The 16491-nt window shown below is 43.7% G+C and overlaps 1 protein-coding gene across 1 annotated transcript in view; it reads right to left on the bottom strand.

The window, feature by feature from the left end:
• Positions 1–933: 933 nt before the first annotated feature.
• The window catches only part of fam189a1 (family with sequence similarity 189 member A1), a 34270-nt gene continuing 18712 nt past the window's right edge, over positions 934–16491 (bottom strand). Inside the window, exons 5-10 of the mRNA XM_061703069.1 lie at positions 9481–9616; positions 8489–8561; positions 7640–8413; positions 7425–7496; positions 4011–4333; positions 934–1329 (exon numbers count right to left, since the gene is read on the bottom strand). Of these exons, the coding sequence (XP_061559053.1) occupies positions 1138–1329; positions 4011–4333; positions 7425–7496; positions 7640–8413; positions 8489–8561; positions 9481–9616 (1570 nt within the window). The 3' untranslated portion in view covers positions 934–1137. The remainder of the gene's footprint in view (positions 1330–4010; positions 4334–7424; positions 7497–7639; positions 8414–8488; positions 8562–9480; positions 9617–16491) is intronic.

Here is a 16491-nt window from a genome sequence, read left to right as displayed (position 1 = left end):
AAAACAGAGCAACTGTCAACTTACCGTTCTTGGCTGGCTAGGACATATACAAGTTATCTTCTGTTGTTGTTGTTTTAATGTATTATGTTTTTTGGGGCATGGTTTATTCTTGTTATGCTGGTAGTGGATATTTTGTGATGTGTAAGGCCTTGTGTCGATCATAGCACACTTATCATCTTGCTGCTTTCCTGAAATAAGATCTAATCCTCTCTGATAACTTCCCGAAGACTTATTAGCAATAATTTGTCACTGTCAAGTTGTACTTGTGGGTGCAATGCGAAAACAGCACCAATCCACAATGGCTGCCGTCGTAACCAGTGGCCGGATATATGTCACGTGATCGAGAAGAGTCAATTGAGGGGCCGTGGCAGGGGATACTGCGGGGGAACACTGAAATGGAAAATTCATTAAAAAAATCATTATCTACATACTAACTGTATCTATTTGTAATATTTTATCCAAAACCTAATATAATTGGTCCACAAGATCTACCAATTCTATTGTAATAAGGAAATCAAAAAAATACAAACTCATCTTTTATTGGAACACTGATGAGAAATATAACACGAGGTAAATGTTTGTAATGTTCTTGAACCAGTGGCACCACAAAATATTCACCACCCTATCAGTAATAGTTCCACAAACTCTTCAAACATTGGCTAGTAAAGCCCATTCTCTCTAGTTCACAGTTGAATATTTTATATTTATATTTCTTCCTGTTTAACATAAGGACAAGAAAAATACCAATACTGTAACACAATATTTGTCTGCGAATGACAGATCCCAATTTAGCGGCAATGTGTTTCATTTTGATGAAACTCAGTGCATTCAAAAAAAATAAAATACAAATCCCCTGAGGGAGAAACGTTTTCTGATGAGAAAAAAAAAGCCACTACAGACAGGCAGGCCCAGTCAGAGTTTGCTACTATTTCTGCTGATGACTGTGCACACTTATTTCGGGCTCTAGTTGATAAAATCTGAGCCTCTTCCCCTTTGCTTGTGCCACAGTCATACTGTGCAAACGTGACCTCGCAATTCTGGACCACTTACGAATTACTGCACAGCACACAGTGGTTGCAAAATGAGCACTTTGGAATGCCCTCATAGCTTAAACTCAGGTCTTTATAAAGATGGTGGTCAGAGAATAGTTTCCCTACACTCAAGTCTTTGTTCCAAGGAAGGTGAGTCCAGGGGATTGGCACTCGTGGTTTCAGGGAGATTTTTGGGACGGCGCATGGAAGGGGAAGAACTCAAAGCACCGCAGCTTTGGAGGTGAAGATCCACTTGGCCACGTTTCCTGGGACTGACACTGATGCACTGGGTCATCACCTGTATGCCAACATTGAAACACGAGCATAGTTGATGTCACTTAACAGAGATATTGTAAATACAATGGAAACAAGCAAGTACAAGGACTTCATCAGGGGTAAAAAGTGGAAGGTCTTGAACTGGCCAAGTCAATCACTGAACCTTAAGCCAATTGAGCATGCATTTTACCTCCCGAAGAGGAGACTGAAGGGAGAAACCCCAATAAACAAACAAGAACTGAAAGAGGCTGCAGTAAAGGCCTGGAGAAGCATTTCAAATGAAGAATGCAACAATCTGGTGAAGTCAATGGACTGCAGGCTTGATGCAGTTATTGCAAGTAAGGGTTTGCCACCAAATATTAAATGAGATAGTCTCCGGCACTCCCGCGACCCTTGTGAGGATAAATGGCTCAGGAAATGGATGGATGGATGGGTGGATGTTCGTTCCAATACTTTTGCTTTTGCTGGTGCTTTTCCTGAATTATCTATCCAGTCTTCATCCTCCCTTTGTGACACTGTAACACTTGCGAGAAGCATGGTAAGACGCGATGATCAGTGACTTACAATGCATTGACACTGGCCGCAAATATATATATATATACACGCACACTGTCTATATACAACCCCATTTCCAATGAAGGTGGGATGTTGTGTTAAACATAAATAAAAACAGAATACAATGATTTGTAATTCATGTTCAACCTACATTTAATTGAATACACTACAAAGAAAATATATTTAATGTTCAAACTGAGAAACTTTATTGTTTTTTTTAGAAAATAATCATTAACTTAGAATTTTATGTCTGGAACACGGTCCAAAAAAGCTGGGACAGGTGGCCAAAAAGACTGAGAAAGTTGCTTGGATGGCAGCATATGTTTCTCCAAAACCTGTGTGTACCTTTCAGCATTAATGGTGCATTCACAGATGTGTATGTTACTCATGCCATTGGCACTAACACAGCCCCATACCATCACAGATGCTGGCTTTTGAACTTCGTGTCAGTCCATCTTAGATGAGCTCGGGCCCAGAGAAGCCGGTGGCCTTTCTGGGTGCTGTTGTTAAATGGCTTTTGCTTTGCATAGTAGAGTTTCAAGTAGCGCCGAACTGTATTTACTGACATTGGTTTTCTGAAGTGTTTCTGAGCCCATGTGGTGATATCTTTTACACATTGATGTCGCTTTTTGATGCAGTGCCGCCTGAGGGATCGAAGGTCACGGGCATTCAATGTTTGTTTTCGGCCTTTCCGCTTGCATGCAGTGATTGCTCCAGATTCTCTGAACCTTTTGATGATATTATGGACCGTAGCTGATGAAATCCCTAAATTCCTTGCAATTGTATGTTGAGGAACATTGTCCTTAAACTGTTCGACTATTTTCTCACGCACTTGTTCACAAAGAGGTGAACCTCGCCCCATCTTTGCTTGTGAATGCCTGAGCAATTCAGGGAAGCTCCTTTTATACCAAATCATGGCACCCACCTGTTCCCAATTAGCCTGTTCACCTGTGGGAAGTTCCAAACACTTGTTTGATGAACATTCCTCAACTTTCTCAGTCTTTTTTGCCACCTGTCCCAGCTTGTTTGGAACGTGTTGCAGCCATAAAATTCTACGTTAATGATTATTTTCTGAAAACAATACAGTTTATCAGTTTGAAAATTAAATATCTTGTCTTTGTAGTGTATTCGATTAAATATAGGTTGAACATGATTTGCAACTCTTTCTGTTTTTATTTGTTTAACACAACGTCACAACTTCATTGGAATTTGGGTTGTGCTTGTATACTGTATACTGTATCCATCCATTTTCTGTGCAGCTTATCCTCACAAGGGTTGCTATCATTGGGCTGGAGGCGGGGTACACCCTGAACTGGTTGCCAGCCAATCGCAAGGCACATACAAACAAACAACCATTCGCACTCACATGCACACCTACAGGCAATTAAGAGTTTTCAATTAACCTACCATGCATGTTTTTGGAATGTGGGAGGAAACCGGAGTACCTGGAGAAAACCCATGCAGGCTCGGAGAGAACATGCAACTCCACACTGGTGATGCTGGATTTGAACCCGGGTCCTCAGAACTGTGTGGCAGATATGCTTCTGTATATATAATAATTTTCCCACCCTCTCAGGCGGTATCTCCTTCAAATACGGGTCCTCTACCAGCACAGACCAGTGTAGTTTAAAATCTGTTTCGTTGTTCATTCCTATGGTCTGTGTTCTAAATTGATGTGGTTTATAATCCGTCTCCGTAATGCTTGTCTTCGTTTCTTACTTTTGTAGTTTGGATTTCTTCTCTTGCGCTATTTAGTATCTTGTGTACATCTTTTACGGCTAATTTCTTTTGTTACTGTTATTGCTACACTTTTGTTCTATTTATTTTTTGTTTAGTATTTTTCCTGTTGTAGTCCTTTTCGGCATCAAGCTCCCATCGTGCTTTACCTATCCACCACGGTTTATTTCGTATCAACAGTTATTGTGTTTTGGTGTCAGCCTTCTGCTGAGGTAGCTTTTTGTTTGTGTTTATTAACTTTACTTTCGTTTGTCGTGCTCCATTGGTTTAATAAACTCTGTTTGTTTGTTCCAATTTGTGTTTGTGCTCTTCTTTGCGGTTCGAAATTATGTACATGCCATTGTAACAGACAGACCTACAGACCCAGACAGATAGGTCGACAGCTAGATAGAAACTATAAGGTAAAGTTACCTGATCTATGACATTTGCACTGAATATGGCCTCCTCCATGTGTTTCTCATCAGACTTGATGACACACTTGATATTGTTGACAACTTGCTGGACTTCAGGAGGTAAATTGCAGCTTGAATGCTCCAGGAACTTGGCCACCAATAGTTTAGTGTCTTTATACATTTTGAGGTCAGCCAGGGACTGTGGTCGCTCACGGGGGGAGTGTCCTTGCAGAGTTCTGGTTTTAAGGTGGAGGTCTATTTTTCTGCTCTCCCTTTGCTGCTTCTTGGTGCATTTATGACTCGGTTTGCCTCCAGTGCCTTCAGCAGAAATGCCCGTTTGCTCTGAAGATTAGACAAACAAAGGATGTACATTGAGCCAGAAAAAGAAGATTTATTTGTCACAATATTCAGCTTTGGTGCAGCTCCATTTCGAATGTTGCACTTGAGGAGTATGGATCAACATGAAACAAAGACTCGGTTTATCATAGTATAGTTTGACACAGATTATGATTACAGTCTCTCTCTCTCTCTCTACCTCCCTCCCTCTCTCTCTGTCTCTCTCTCTCTACCTATCTACTAGGGTTGGACAATTAATCGAAAATTCATCAAAACCAACATTTAGGGCTTGTAACCGCTGTAAAACAGCTCTGTCGGTTATTTCGTTTCCCCCCTATGTTATTCTTTCTCTATTAAATACTCCACCCCTTTAAAATACACGTTATACAAAAGGCTGCCACAAAACAACCACAAGAAAAAGAAATTGCCACCCCGTTCCCACCAGTCTGTCCCCTAAAGATGTTTACTTTCACGTGACTACATCCGGGTACTGGTCACCACCGGCACCATACTGGATGGCAGGAGTCTTTGCATTGGAACCACAATTACGCCTCATCAGTAACAAATGATGGCTAATAAGTCTTCGGAAAGGTATCAGATGGGATTAGATCTTACTTATGAAAGCGCTATGATGCTAATGTGATGCCATACAACTTCAGATTTTGAAGACGCTGTCCGTATTGGTTGGGCGAATGCAAGTAATCAACACGAAGGCTATGGTACCGCACACCAAGCGACTTGGTCAAACCTGATTCAACTGTTGCGCAGTGCATGGCGTTTGACAACTGTTTCCATGATTGACTGATGAGTCGACGACTTGTTTAGGACGCACACTGTCACAGTTTATACCCAATCAAAATGCACACAAGCTTTCAACTCACACTGAAAATACATTTCCGGGTTTGCGGGTTCACCTCAAGCCATCTAAATAGTATATAAAGCATCAAATATTGTGTTTGTGGATGAAAAACAGAAGCTTGTGACCAAAATGTACACGAACGGTATGTCTTTGTTGGGTACGTTCAAATTAATGGAGTCAGTGAGATGCCTTTAAAATATCCAGGCTTTCGCTTTTAATTCTCGCAGCCATCTCTCTTTAGCAACCCGCTTTTTCTTTAACTATTAATCAAGCTTTTTATGGTCTTATGCCTTGATCAGACTACATGATTTTAGCCTCAATATTGGCCCGATTAGCTATCGCGGGCAATTTCCCTGATCAGGCCTGACATATTTTGTCGGGAACGGCAAAATGTCTTGGAGTGTGACATAATCCACGACCAACGATTTAGCCCTACCATAGCCTTACGAAGTGAAAATTAAAAGTCTATCATGTTTGATTTTTTTTGGCTATCTTCCATCTAGTGTGACATACCAACTCTCTGAAGCGCACCTTGACGTCGCCCAATAGGATTGCGTATTTTGACTGCCGCATCGCTTCCCGTGCTTGCCATTGTCAACATTAATTCATGCGCACAAACCAATGTTTACCCAAGCTTTCGAGGATGATTCGACAGAACGTCGGCATGTTTACGTACCACTGTTAGTGCTAGCGCTAGCTTGCTAGGCTATATTTTGTCGCCTGCTTGCAAGACGTATCACATTAAAAATATGTGAACATACCTCAAGCAATCCTTGAATGAACATCCCAAAACGTCCTCTCTCAAGCATGTTTTTTTCCCCCTCATTTTTCCCAACATTCCAGTGGAGATCCATTGTTTGACAACAACTTGTTGTCGCCATGGTAACGGTTGAATCCGCTAGAAGGTGACACAATTTCTATTCTAGCCTTCCTGACTGTTTTATATGACAAAATAAAGCCCAGTGATCCTAAAAGACGGGATCCAGTGGTATCGGAATACGCATTGTGTAGTGCTGCCATGATCTGACCGAGAGCCAGCAAGATTTTTTGGCAGTAATCTGACACAGTGCAATCGTAAAAGACCACATTTGTCTTGTAGTCTGAGCCAGGCATTAGAAATTTGATCACGTACAACATACTGCATATACAGCATCAAACACCAAGCTGGACTGGATGTTATTCCTAGATTGGACGAGAGGATTTTAGCCCCAATATTGGCATGATTTGCTATCACAAGCGACTTCCCAGATGAAAAGTCCAGATTGTTAAATTTTTTTATATCTTCCCTGTAGTGTGACATATCAACGAAAACTCTCTGACTGTTGCTTGACGTTGACCAATAGGATTGCGTAATTGCGACTGATGCTTCGCCTCCTTGCTCGCCGTTGCCAACATACTTTGGCACCGTTGTCAAAATGTATTCACGCGTACGAACCAATGTTTACCAGAGCTTTAAAGCATGATTGTACAGAACGCTGGCATGTTTACGTAAATACACACGAGCTTGCGAGCTGTATTAAAAGTACGTGAAAATACCTTCTTGAATGGACAGCCCACTCCCGAGCACCGGTGACGACACCACACTTTTGTCCTCTTTTTGTTTTTTTGGCACGTGAATTTAGCGGAGGTCCACCACAATCACATTTTCTCATTGTTTTGCACAAGGTAATACTTTTTTCTTTACAGATTACGTTGTTGGGAAATTGCTTTACCACCTCGTTTTTGAAATTTTCAATTTGGTTGAGATTTTATGTGCTTCTGACAAAGACTTTCGTAGGATTTGTACACGATAGAAAACTATATGTCAGTGATTCACTATTATTATTCTGGTTTTCTGAGAAGTTCTGATGGTCCGCTTGCTCTCAGTTTGTACTGGAAATAGAGCTGGCTCGAGCGGATGCCGCCATTGAAAAATCAGAAAATGGCCTTTTTAAACATTACATTTCAGTTAAGCCCTACTGCCTACCTACTTACCTACCTACCTACCGACCTACCTTCCTACCTACCTAACAGTGGAAACTAATGACATTTTAATAAAACTGTCATTAAAGATTAGGAGAATAAGCCTTAAACTTCGTGATTTTGTTTTATATAGATCAATGTGGAAATGGACTCACTGCAACACAGATAAAGAAAGAAAGAAAGAAAGAAAGAAAGAAAGAAAGGGAAACAAGCACCTGGGGCATTGCTTCTACAGCCTTTAATGCCACTATTGCTTAAAACTACTTAAAACATTACCTTGCTCTGGTGATGTATGAGCTGAATCTCCAGCTGAAGCATTAACTGCAGATGTGGAGGCACAAGATTCTCCTACAGAAGACAAAGGGGATCTTAAAACCTGACACTGAGTGCGTCCACTGTAATTAGTTGGAGACACACCATGTTTATTGATAGTGACAAGTGCATGACTTTGTTGAAATGGAGTAACCAGGTGAAAAACAAATCTCTCTTACTACCAGTAGTAGAAGAGCAGGAGATGGGGTCACTGGTAGACCGGACAATATGTGCCAGCTTGCGGTACCTCCTGGCAGCACGGAGCACACGAGGCCTCTCTGCGGGTGAACGTCCAATTTGAGATGAGGTAGGTGGGGGCTGTGGAGTAGAGGAGGGTGCCCATACGCTAAAGCACAACCGGGGACCTCGTAGCCGGCTGGGAGGAGATGGAGAGGGAGAGGGAGCTAATGGACTGATAGCTAAGGTTCCACCAGAGGAGGCCACTGAAGTGGGGGAGCAAGGCTGAGGAGGTGGGGGGAGAGCGACAGCAAGTGGGAGCTTCCGGTTCATCATTCGCGTTTTAATGAGAGAGTGTGGTGACACTTTTGGCTCTTCTGGCAAATGTTTGGCTGATGCAAGCTCATCGCAAAGGTGTATGGCAGACCTAAATTCCTCACATACACGCGAGTTGTCTGCAGAATCCTCTTGGTCCAAATTGCTATAGTTTTCAGAGGACCAGTCTGGAGAGCGTTCAAGGGACTCCTGAGTATGTGAGGACTCACTGAATCCAGTGTTACTCGGGCGGGCGTCGGTGTTAGAGAAGCCATGAGGGCAGCGTGTCCGAGTACAAAGCTCAAGGCTGGTGCAGCTTCCATCAGTCAGCGCAGTGTGGGGTGTGCTATAGGGAGAGGAATCTGAACCTTGGACCTCTAGGGAATACAAGTCCTCTGAAGAGCAAGTGTGGTCTTGATCAGCAACTTCTGACACCATTAGGGATGCACTGTCGACAGAGGCTGGAAATGTGAAATAAAAACATTCGCACTGTGAGACAAAGACATGCAACAATTGTCTTGCTATCAAAGTGTTACCTTGAGTGCTAAATCCTGCTGTTGTGTTTCTGTCACACAGACTGGATTCCTGTTGTTCAATGCTGGTGGTGACCTGTCAGGAGTAAATTATTACTTGGAGATGAATATCACGGTTTTAGTTTGGGTTTAATTTCCAACATGCTATTTTGGATGCGCTTTAAAGTAACAGTTGTGAAGTATGTTGGCTTAAATGGCAAACAAAAACTGCAGGGGGCACTATAATACCACATCATATCATGATGATTTTTAGGATGGTTTGAAAATTTAATTTACAGTATGGAACATGCTTCTAATGATCTTCTAATGATCATGCAAGATTGCTCCAGAATTGTTTATTGTTCTCTCATATTATTATTGAGTTTCCATTTTTTTATTTTTTTATTGATCAGTATCTGAATTTGAATCTGCTATTATTTTTTAAATTCGCCATTAAATGTTGGTTTTGAGTTGATTGGAAAACAACAAACCAAGAAAACGCCTTCACGGAACAGTAAATAAACATAACATTTCAATGTTGATCACATCCAAAATTAAGAAATTGGAATGAGCCATAACGAGAATATAATACACAATGTGGCAGTCTTCAAGCTTTTATTTTTAGCTGAGAAAAATGAATTTCAGGGGAAAGCGTCTTCACACAGACCAGAGAAAAACGTTTCCTGAAAATGCTCCAAATCAGCAGTACATAAAGATGGGATTGACTTGCATTTGGCCTTGACTAAAGAGTCAAGATTGTGGAATAGCAGAGAAAGCCTACTTCATGTCTGAGATTGACCAAATTTACATACATTTTCAGACTTAGAAACAAACTGCCTTAGCCTACAACTCTTAATCCAGTCAAAAAGAATACATTTTGGTAGTACAACACAAATGATTATTGAAGATGCAATTTAACTGCATTACTTGAAAATGGGCAGGAACCAAATACCCGATTGCCACAACACTCAACTGACCATGCGGAGCACCAATTGGGAGGTAGTGATTGTCCTCACCTGGCTTGCAGGGGTCTGCCCCACCACAGATTCATACGGTGGGGGCAGGTCAGTCGGGTACAGAGTGCCAGGGCTGTTGATGGGCACTCCATAAATGGCACTGAAGGGTGAATGAGGGAAGTCTAGGTGCAGGCCTCTGGAAAGGACATAATAATATTTCTGACAAGGCAATTAATAAATCATCATAAAGAGGAAATGACAGAACGTAATGGGCCAGTGGAAAAGCTCCAGTGATTAAAGGCCATACAGCTGGTATTTAACTGAGAGAAATGGTAAGAAAGACCATATTCAACCATGTTTTCGTCAGCACTAAACTACAATCCTGTTTACTGTATCACACACACACACACGTATTTAACATGTCACCATTCTCACGAAATATATTTCCAAAGGTGCTATGGACATGAAAATTTCACCAGATGTTGGGAACAGCCCAAGTAATCCACACACACAAAGAAAGTAGAACAATAAACTCAGAAATTAAGTTATGTGTAATAATGTGAAATTAAGTATTGTATTGAACAGGCCAGCTGCTATTTATTTAACACTTTGTACAAAAGCCTTTGTTTGCAATGACAGCTTCAGCCTCCTGTATGGAGAAACTAGTCGCATGCATTGCTCATTGCGCATTCCGCCACACAAGCAGTCTTCAAATCTTGAAGGTTTCGTGGGCTTCTTTTATGGACCTTGAGTTTCAGTTCTTTTCATAAATTTTTGATTGGATTCAGGTCAGGTGATTGGCTGGGCCATTCTAGCCGCTTTTTTTTCCCCCTTTGATACCAATTGAGAGTTTCCTTGGCAGTATGTTTTGGATCATTATCCTGTTGAAATGTCCACCCTCGTTTCATTTTCATCATCCTCGTAGATGGCAGCAGATTTTTGTCAAGAATGTCTCAGTACATTTGCGCATTCATCCTTCCTTCAATAATGCGAAGTTTAGCAGTACAATTTTCTGAAAAGCAGCCCCACACCATCATGTTCCCACCTCTGAACTTCACTGTTGGTATGGTGTTTTTAGGGTGATGTGCAGTGCCATTTCTCCTCCAAACGTAGCGTGCATTATGGCATCCAAAGAGTTCAATTTTGCTCTCATCAGACCGGACTATATTCTCCCAGTATTTAACTGGCTTGTCCAAATGTTGTTTAGCAAACTTTAAACGAGTTTTGACATGCTTTTTTTCCAGCAATGGGGTCTTGCGTGGTGAGCGTGCATACAGGCCATGGTGGCGGAGTGCATTACTCACTTTTTTCCTTGTGACAACAGTACCTGCTAATTCCAGGTCTTTTTGAAGAAATCCACAGGTGGTGCTTAGCTCTTGGACAACTCTTCTGATTTTTCGTTGCACTCCTCTGTCAGAAATCCTGCGAGGAGCACCTGATCGAGGCAACTTTATGGTGGTATGATTGGCTTTCCACTTACGTATTATGGCCCCAACCGCGCTCACTGGAATGTTCAGAAGCTTGGATATGCGCCTGAAACTAATGTCATCGTTATGTTTTGCAACAATTACTTTGCAATGGTCTTCAAACAGCTCTCTGCTCTTACCCATCATGAGATGTGTCTTGACTCACATCTTGCCAATGAGACCTTTTTGTAGGCCATCCATTAGGACTGAACCAGCTGATACTCATTTGCACTGACAAGAGGCTGGATTGCTGTTTGATTATTGATAGATTTTAGGTGCTGTCTTGGCTTTCCATGCCCTTTCTGCACCTCACTTTCTTCATGTGTTCAATACTTTTTCCCTGTGTCATTTCACGTTATTACACACAACTTAATTTCTGATCTTATTTGTTCGACTTTCTTTGTATGTATGTATGTATGTATGTTACTTGGGTTGTTCCCAACATCTGGTGAAAATTTCATGTCAATAGCACCTTTGGAAATGTATTTCGTGAGAACAAATGGTGACGTGTTAAATATTTCAGCCGCTGTGTGTGTGTGTGTATATATATATACACACTGCGATTGGCTAGCGACCAGTTCAGCGTGTATCCCGCCTCTCGCCCGAAGATAGCTGGATAGGCTCCAGCATGCCCACGACCCTATTGAGGATAAGCGGTATGGAAGATGAATGAATGATGAATGAATATACACACTCACACACACACCCACACACGCATAACAGTCTTCTCCAAAGGTTTTGGAACGGCAATGTCAATTCCTTTGTTTTTGTTTTACACTGAAGACGCTTGGGTTTCTGATCAAAAGTTGAATATGAGTCAAAAATTCAGAATTCCAGCTTTTATTTCATTATATTTACATCTAGATGTATTAAACAACTTAGAACAGAGGACCTTTTGTTTGAACCCACCTACTTTTCAAGTGAGCAAAACTACTGGAACATGTGCCTGTTGGGTGTTTCTCGTTGGTCAGGTGTTAGCTTTTAGATTGACTGCTTAAACATTAGTGCTAAACATTTGCTGTTAAGCAAATATGAATACCAGAGAGCTGTCTATGGGAGAAAAGCAAACCATTTTGAAACTGAGAGAAGAGGGAAAATCGATCATAGCTACTGCACAATACATTGGGCATAGCCAATACAACAATTTGGTATGTCCTGAAAAAGAAAGAAACTGGTGTACTGTGCAACACACATCGAACAGGTCGGCCAAGGGTATCAAGAGCAGTGGATGACAGCAACATTGTGAGAGCTGTGAAGAAACACACAAAGACAACAGTCAGTGACATCACTGCCAACCTCCACAGGGCAGGAATGAAGGTATCACAATCCACTGTACGAGTCACTGATGGTGTAGTGGTACACTCGCCTGACTTTGGTGCAGGCAGCGTGGGTTCAGTTCCCACTCAGTGACGGTGTGAATGTGAGTGCGAATGGTTGTCCGAGTCTATATGTGCCCTGTGACTGACTGGCGACCAGTTCAGGGTGTAGTCCGCCTTTCGCCCTAAGTCAGCTGGGATAGGCTCCAGCGTCCCGTAACCCTAACCAGGATAAGCGGTGTTGAAAATGGATGGACAATCCACTGTTCGAAGAAGACTTCGAGACAAGAAATATACAGGCCACCCCACAAGATGCAAACAACTCAACAGCAAAAACAATCGGAAGGCCAAATTGAATTTTGCAAAGAGGTACAGAGATGAGCCACAAAAGTTTAGGAACAAAGTTTCATGGACTGATGAGACCAAGATTAACCTCTACTAAAATGATGGAAAGGCCAAAGTATGAAGAAAGAAAGGATTTGCTTCTGATCCAAAACACACAATGTCATGAACGGAACAGAGGATAGGACCCAAAAATGCACGACTCCAAAACAAATGGACAGTTTCCAAAAAGAGAGGTTTAATAGACGGGCATAGGTCGGTACACAGGCAGGCAATCCAAGAAAGGCAACAGTATCCAAAAACATGAGGCAAAGAGGCAAGGTCGATTATCGGAACAGGGTCAAGTCTTACTGTGAGTCTGTGACAAGGAATGCTGGAACGTGACAACAAGGTACAACGAACTGGCAACGAGAGGGAATGAGACAAGAGGTTAAATACAATAGGTAATTAGGGTGAACGAGGCACAGGTGGTGAAGATGCTCACAGGAGCAAGTGTGTGTGAAACAGGGAGGGGAAGACAAAACCCGGAACACACACACACGACAGTACCCCCCCCCCCCCCCTTAACGGCCGGCCCCAGACGGCCCTGGGGCCCCAGGATGCACAATGTGGAAGTCCCGAATGAGCGAATCATCCATGATAAACGCAGACGGTACCCATGAACGTTCCTCAGGCCCATAGCCCTCCCAGTCCACCAGATATTGAAAGCCCCTCCCCCTCCGACGAGACGACAACAGCTGCTTAACAGCGAAGACAGGGCCCCCATCCACAAACCGGGGGGGAGGGGGGGGCCTGGAAGGCGGGACCAGAGGGGACTCCCGGGCTGGTTTGAGTAGGCTGACATGAAAAGCAGGGTGGACCTGCATCGACCTTGGGAGCCTCAGCTTTACGGTGACAGGGTTGATGATCTTTGTGATGGGGAAGGGCCCAACGAACCTGGGAGCGAGCTTCTTGGACTCCACCCGGAGTTGAATATGTTTGGTCGAGAGCCAAAGTCACTGACCCACTTTGTAGTTCGGGGCCGGTGTCCTCCGACGGTCAGCAGCGGCTTTGTAGGACCGTCCTTGGCGCAGCAGCATCTGTCGGGCTCGCTCCCAGGTCCTCCTGCAACGTCTCACCAAGGTTAATGCCGCTGGAACTGTGGACTCATGGGCTATGGCAGGAAACAGAGATGATTGGTAACCATGCACAACGTGAAAAGGCGATAGACCAGTGGATGCAGTGGGGAGGGAATTGTGGGAGAATTTGACCCAAACCAATTTCTGAGACCAGGATCGCGGATCCTGTGAAGCGAGACATCGGAGCCCAGTCTCCAAGTCCTGGTTCAGCCTCTCGGTTTGGCCGTTGGTTTCAGGATGAAACCCAGATGACAGACTGACGGTAGCACCTATGAGAATGTAAAACTCCTTCCAAAATTGCGAAATAAATTGGGGACCCCTATCAGACACCACATTCTTGGGGAAACCATAGAACTTGAAAACCTGATTAATCATCAGCTCGGCAGTGTCTTTAGCTGAGGGGAGTTTTGGAAGTGCAATGAAGTGTGCCATCTTAGAGAACCTGTCAACAACTGTAAGAATGGTGGTATTGCCTTTAGAGGCCGGTAATCCTGTCACAAAGTCTACGGAAATGTCTGACCAAGGACGTTGTGGTATTGGCAGGGGTCGCAACTCCCCAGAAGGACGTTGATGAGAGGGCTTGTTGGCAGCACATACCTGGCAAGCATTGACATAATCGATAACATCCCTCCTAACATTAGGCCACCAAAAGCGCTGTTCGACCACTGATTGAGTCTTGGCAATGCGTGGGTGACATACAGTGCGGTTCGTGTGAGCCCAGTGGAAGACTCTTCCCCTTAAGGTCGGAACCACATAAAGCCTGTTTTCAGGGCAATCTTCAGGGCTAGGAGTGTTTTCCAGAGCCCCTTTAACCGCCGTTTCAATGTCCCAAACAAAAGCGGAAATAAAACCTGACTTGGGCAAAATAGTCTTAGGGTCGGACAAAGAATTCTCTTCGGAGAAAATGCGTGACAAAGCATCTGGTTTACCATTTTTAGAACCAGGTCGGTAGGATAGTGTGAAATTAAATCTCGTAAAGAACAGAGCCCATCTAGCCTGCCTCGCATTTAATCTTTTAGCAGTCTTAATATACTCAAGGTTCTTGTGATCTGTCCACACTAAAAACGGAGTCTGTGCCCCCTCTAGCCAGTGCCTCCACTCCATCAAAGCCACCTTGACTTCCAGCAGTTCACAGTCACCAATGTCATAATTTTTCTCAGCTGGGGTCAGTTTTTTGGAGAGAAAAGCACAAGGATGTAATTTATCATCCTTGACAGATTTCTGGGAGAGCACTGCTCCTATTCCGGCATCAGACGCATCGACTTCTACCACAAACTGCTTTTAGAGATCTGGGAAAGTAAGGATGGGAGCGGAGGTAAAGCTCGACTTAAGTTTTTGAAACGCTGCCTGACAAAGCGGGTTCCATGGAAAAGGTTTGTGTGGCGAGGTAAGATCATGCAAAGGAGAGGCTATAGAACTGAAATTTCTGATGAATTTTCTGTAGAAGTTTGCAAACTCTAAGAACCTTTGTACATCTTTGCGTGACGTGGGAGTAGGCCAATTAATTACTGCATCGACTTTGCAAGGGTCCATTTTGACTTCATCTTGAGCCAGGACAAAACCCAGAAAAGAAACTGACGCCTTGTGGAACTCACATTTCTCAGCCTTAACATATAGTTGACTCTGCAGTAACTGCTGCAAAACAGAGCGGACATGAATAATGTGAGTCTCCTCATCCGGGGAGAAAATCAAAATGTCATCCAAATAAACAAAAACATAAACATTCAGCATGTCACGCAGGACATCATTGACAAGGTTCTGGAAAACAGCTGGAGCGTTAGTAAGCCCAAAAGGCATTCCCAAATATTCATAATGTCCTGTTGGTGTGTTGAATGCTGTTTTCCATTCACCCCCCTCCCTTATCCTGACTAGATGATATGCATTTTTTAAGTCCAGTTTGGTGAAAACCTTGGCTCCCTCCAGGAACTCAAAGGCGGTGGAGATGAGAGGAAGAGGGTACCTGTTTTTTACCGTGATCTCGTTGAGACCCCGGTTATCGATACAGGGTCGCAGGGTTTTGTCTTTCTTGTCCACAAAGAAAAATCCTGCTCCCGCAGGGGATGAAGATGGGCGAATGATCCCGGCTGCCAGTGATTCTTCCACATACTCCTTCATGGCCTTGTGTTCCGGCCCTGAAAGAGAGAACAACCTCCCACGTGGGGGTGTGGTTCCAGGCAGCAAGTCGACAGCACAGTCATAAGGTCTGTGGGGTGGAAGGGACTTGGCCTTGGTCTTGGAAAAAACATCTTTAATGTCATGGTAACAGGTGGGCACTTGAGACAAGTCAGGTTCAGAGTCAATAAATACAGGTGTATGAATTTCCTGATCAGGAGAGCTTAGTGTCACTTCAGGAAGAACCCGTGTAGGGTCTTTCTTAATGAAATTCAGACTCACCTCCCCCATGCCCTTGCTACCGGCACCGGCAACTTTGATGTGACAGTTGCTCACGGAATGACCCAACTGACCGCAGTAGAAGCACCGCCCTTCCCTCAGCCGGCGTTGACGTTCCTCAGGGGAGAGACGGAACCTGCCCAGTTGCATGGGTTCATCCGTGGGGACGCTAGCCAGAGGGTTGAGACCGGAACCAGGGGATCTGCCTTGGTTTGGTTGGGTCACCGAGGCTCGTCCTCCAAGTGCGCGGTGACGCAGCCTTCCGCCGATCTCCATCCAGCTCGCGATCCAAAAGCCTCTTGTCGATTTTTACAGCGAGAGCGATGAGAGGGTCCAAGTCGGTCGGCAGGTCTCGCGGGACTAAATGATCCTTGACAGCGGGGGATAGTCCTTGAAAAAAGGCATCGAGTAACGCCCGATTATTCCAATGACTCTCAG

Source organism: Phycodurus eques, chromosome 2 (assembly GCF_024500275.1).
Source record: "Phycodurus eques isolate BA_2022a chromosome 2, UOR_Pequ_1.1, whole genome shotgun sequence".
Classification (NCBI taxonomy): Eukaryota; Metazoa; Chordata; class Actinopteri; order Syngnathiformes; family Syngnathidae; genus Phycodurus; species Phycodurus eques.
This window is presented reverse-complemented; position numbering and strand designations above follow the sequence as displayed.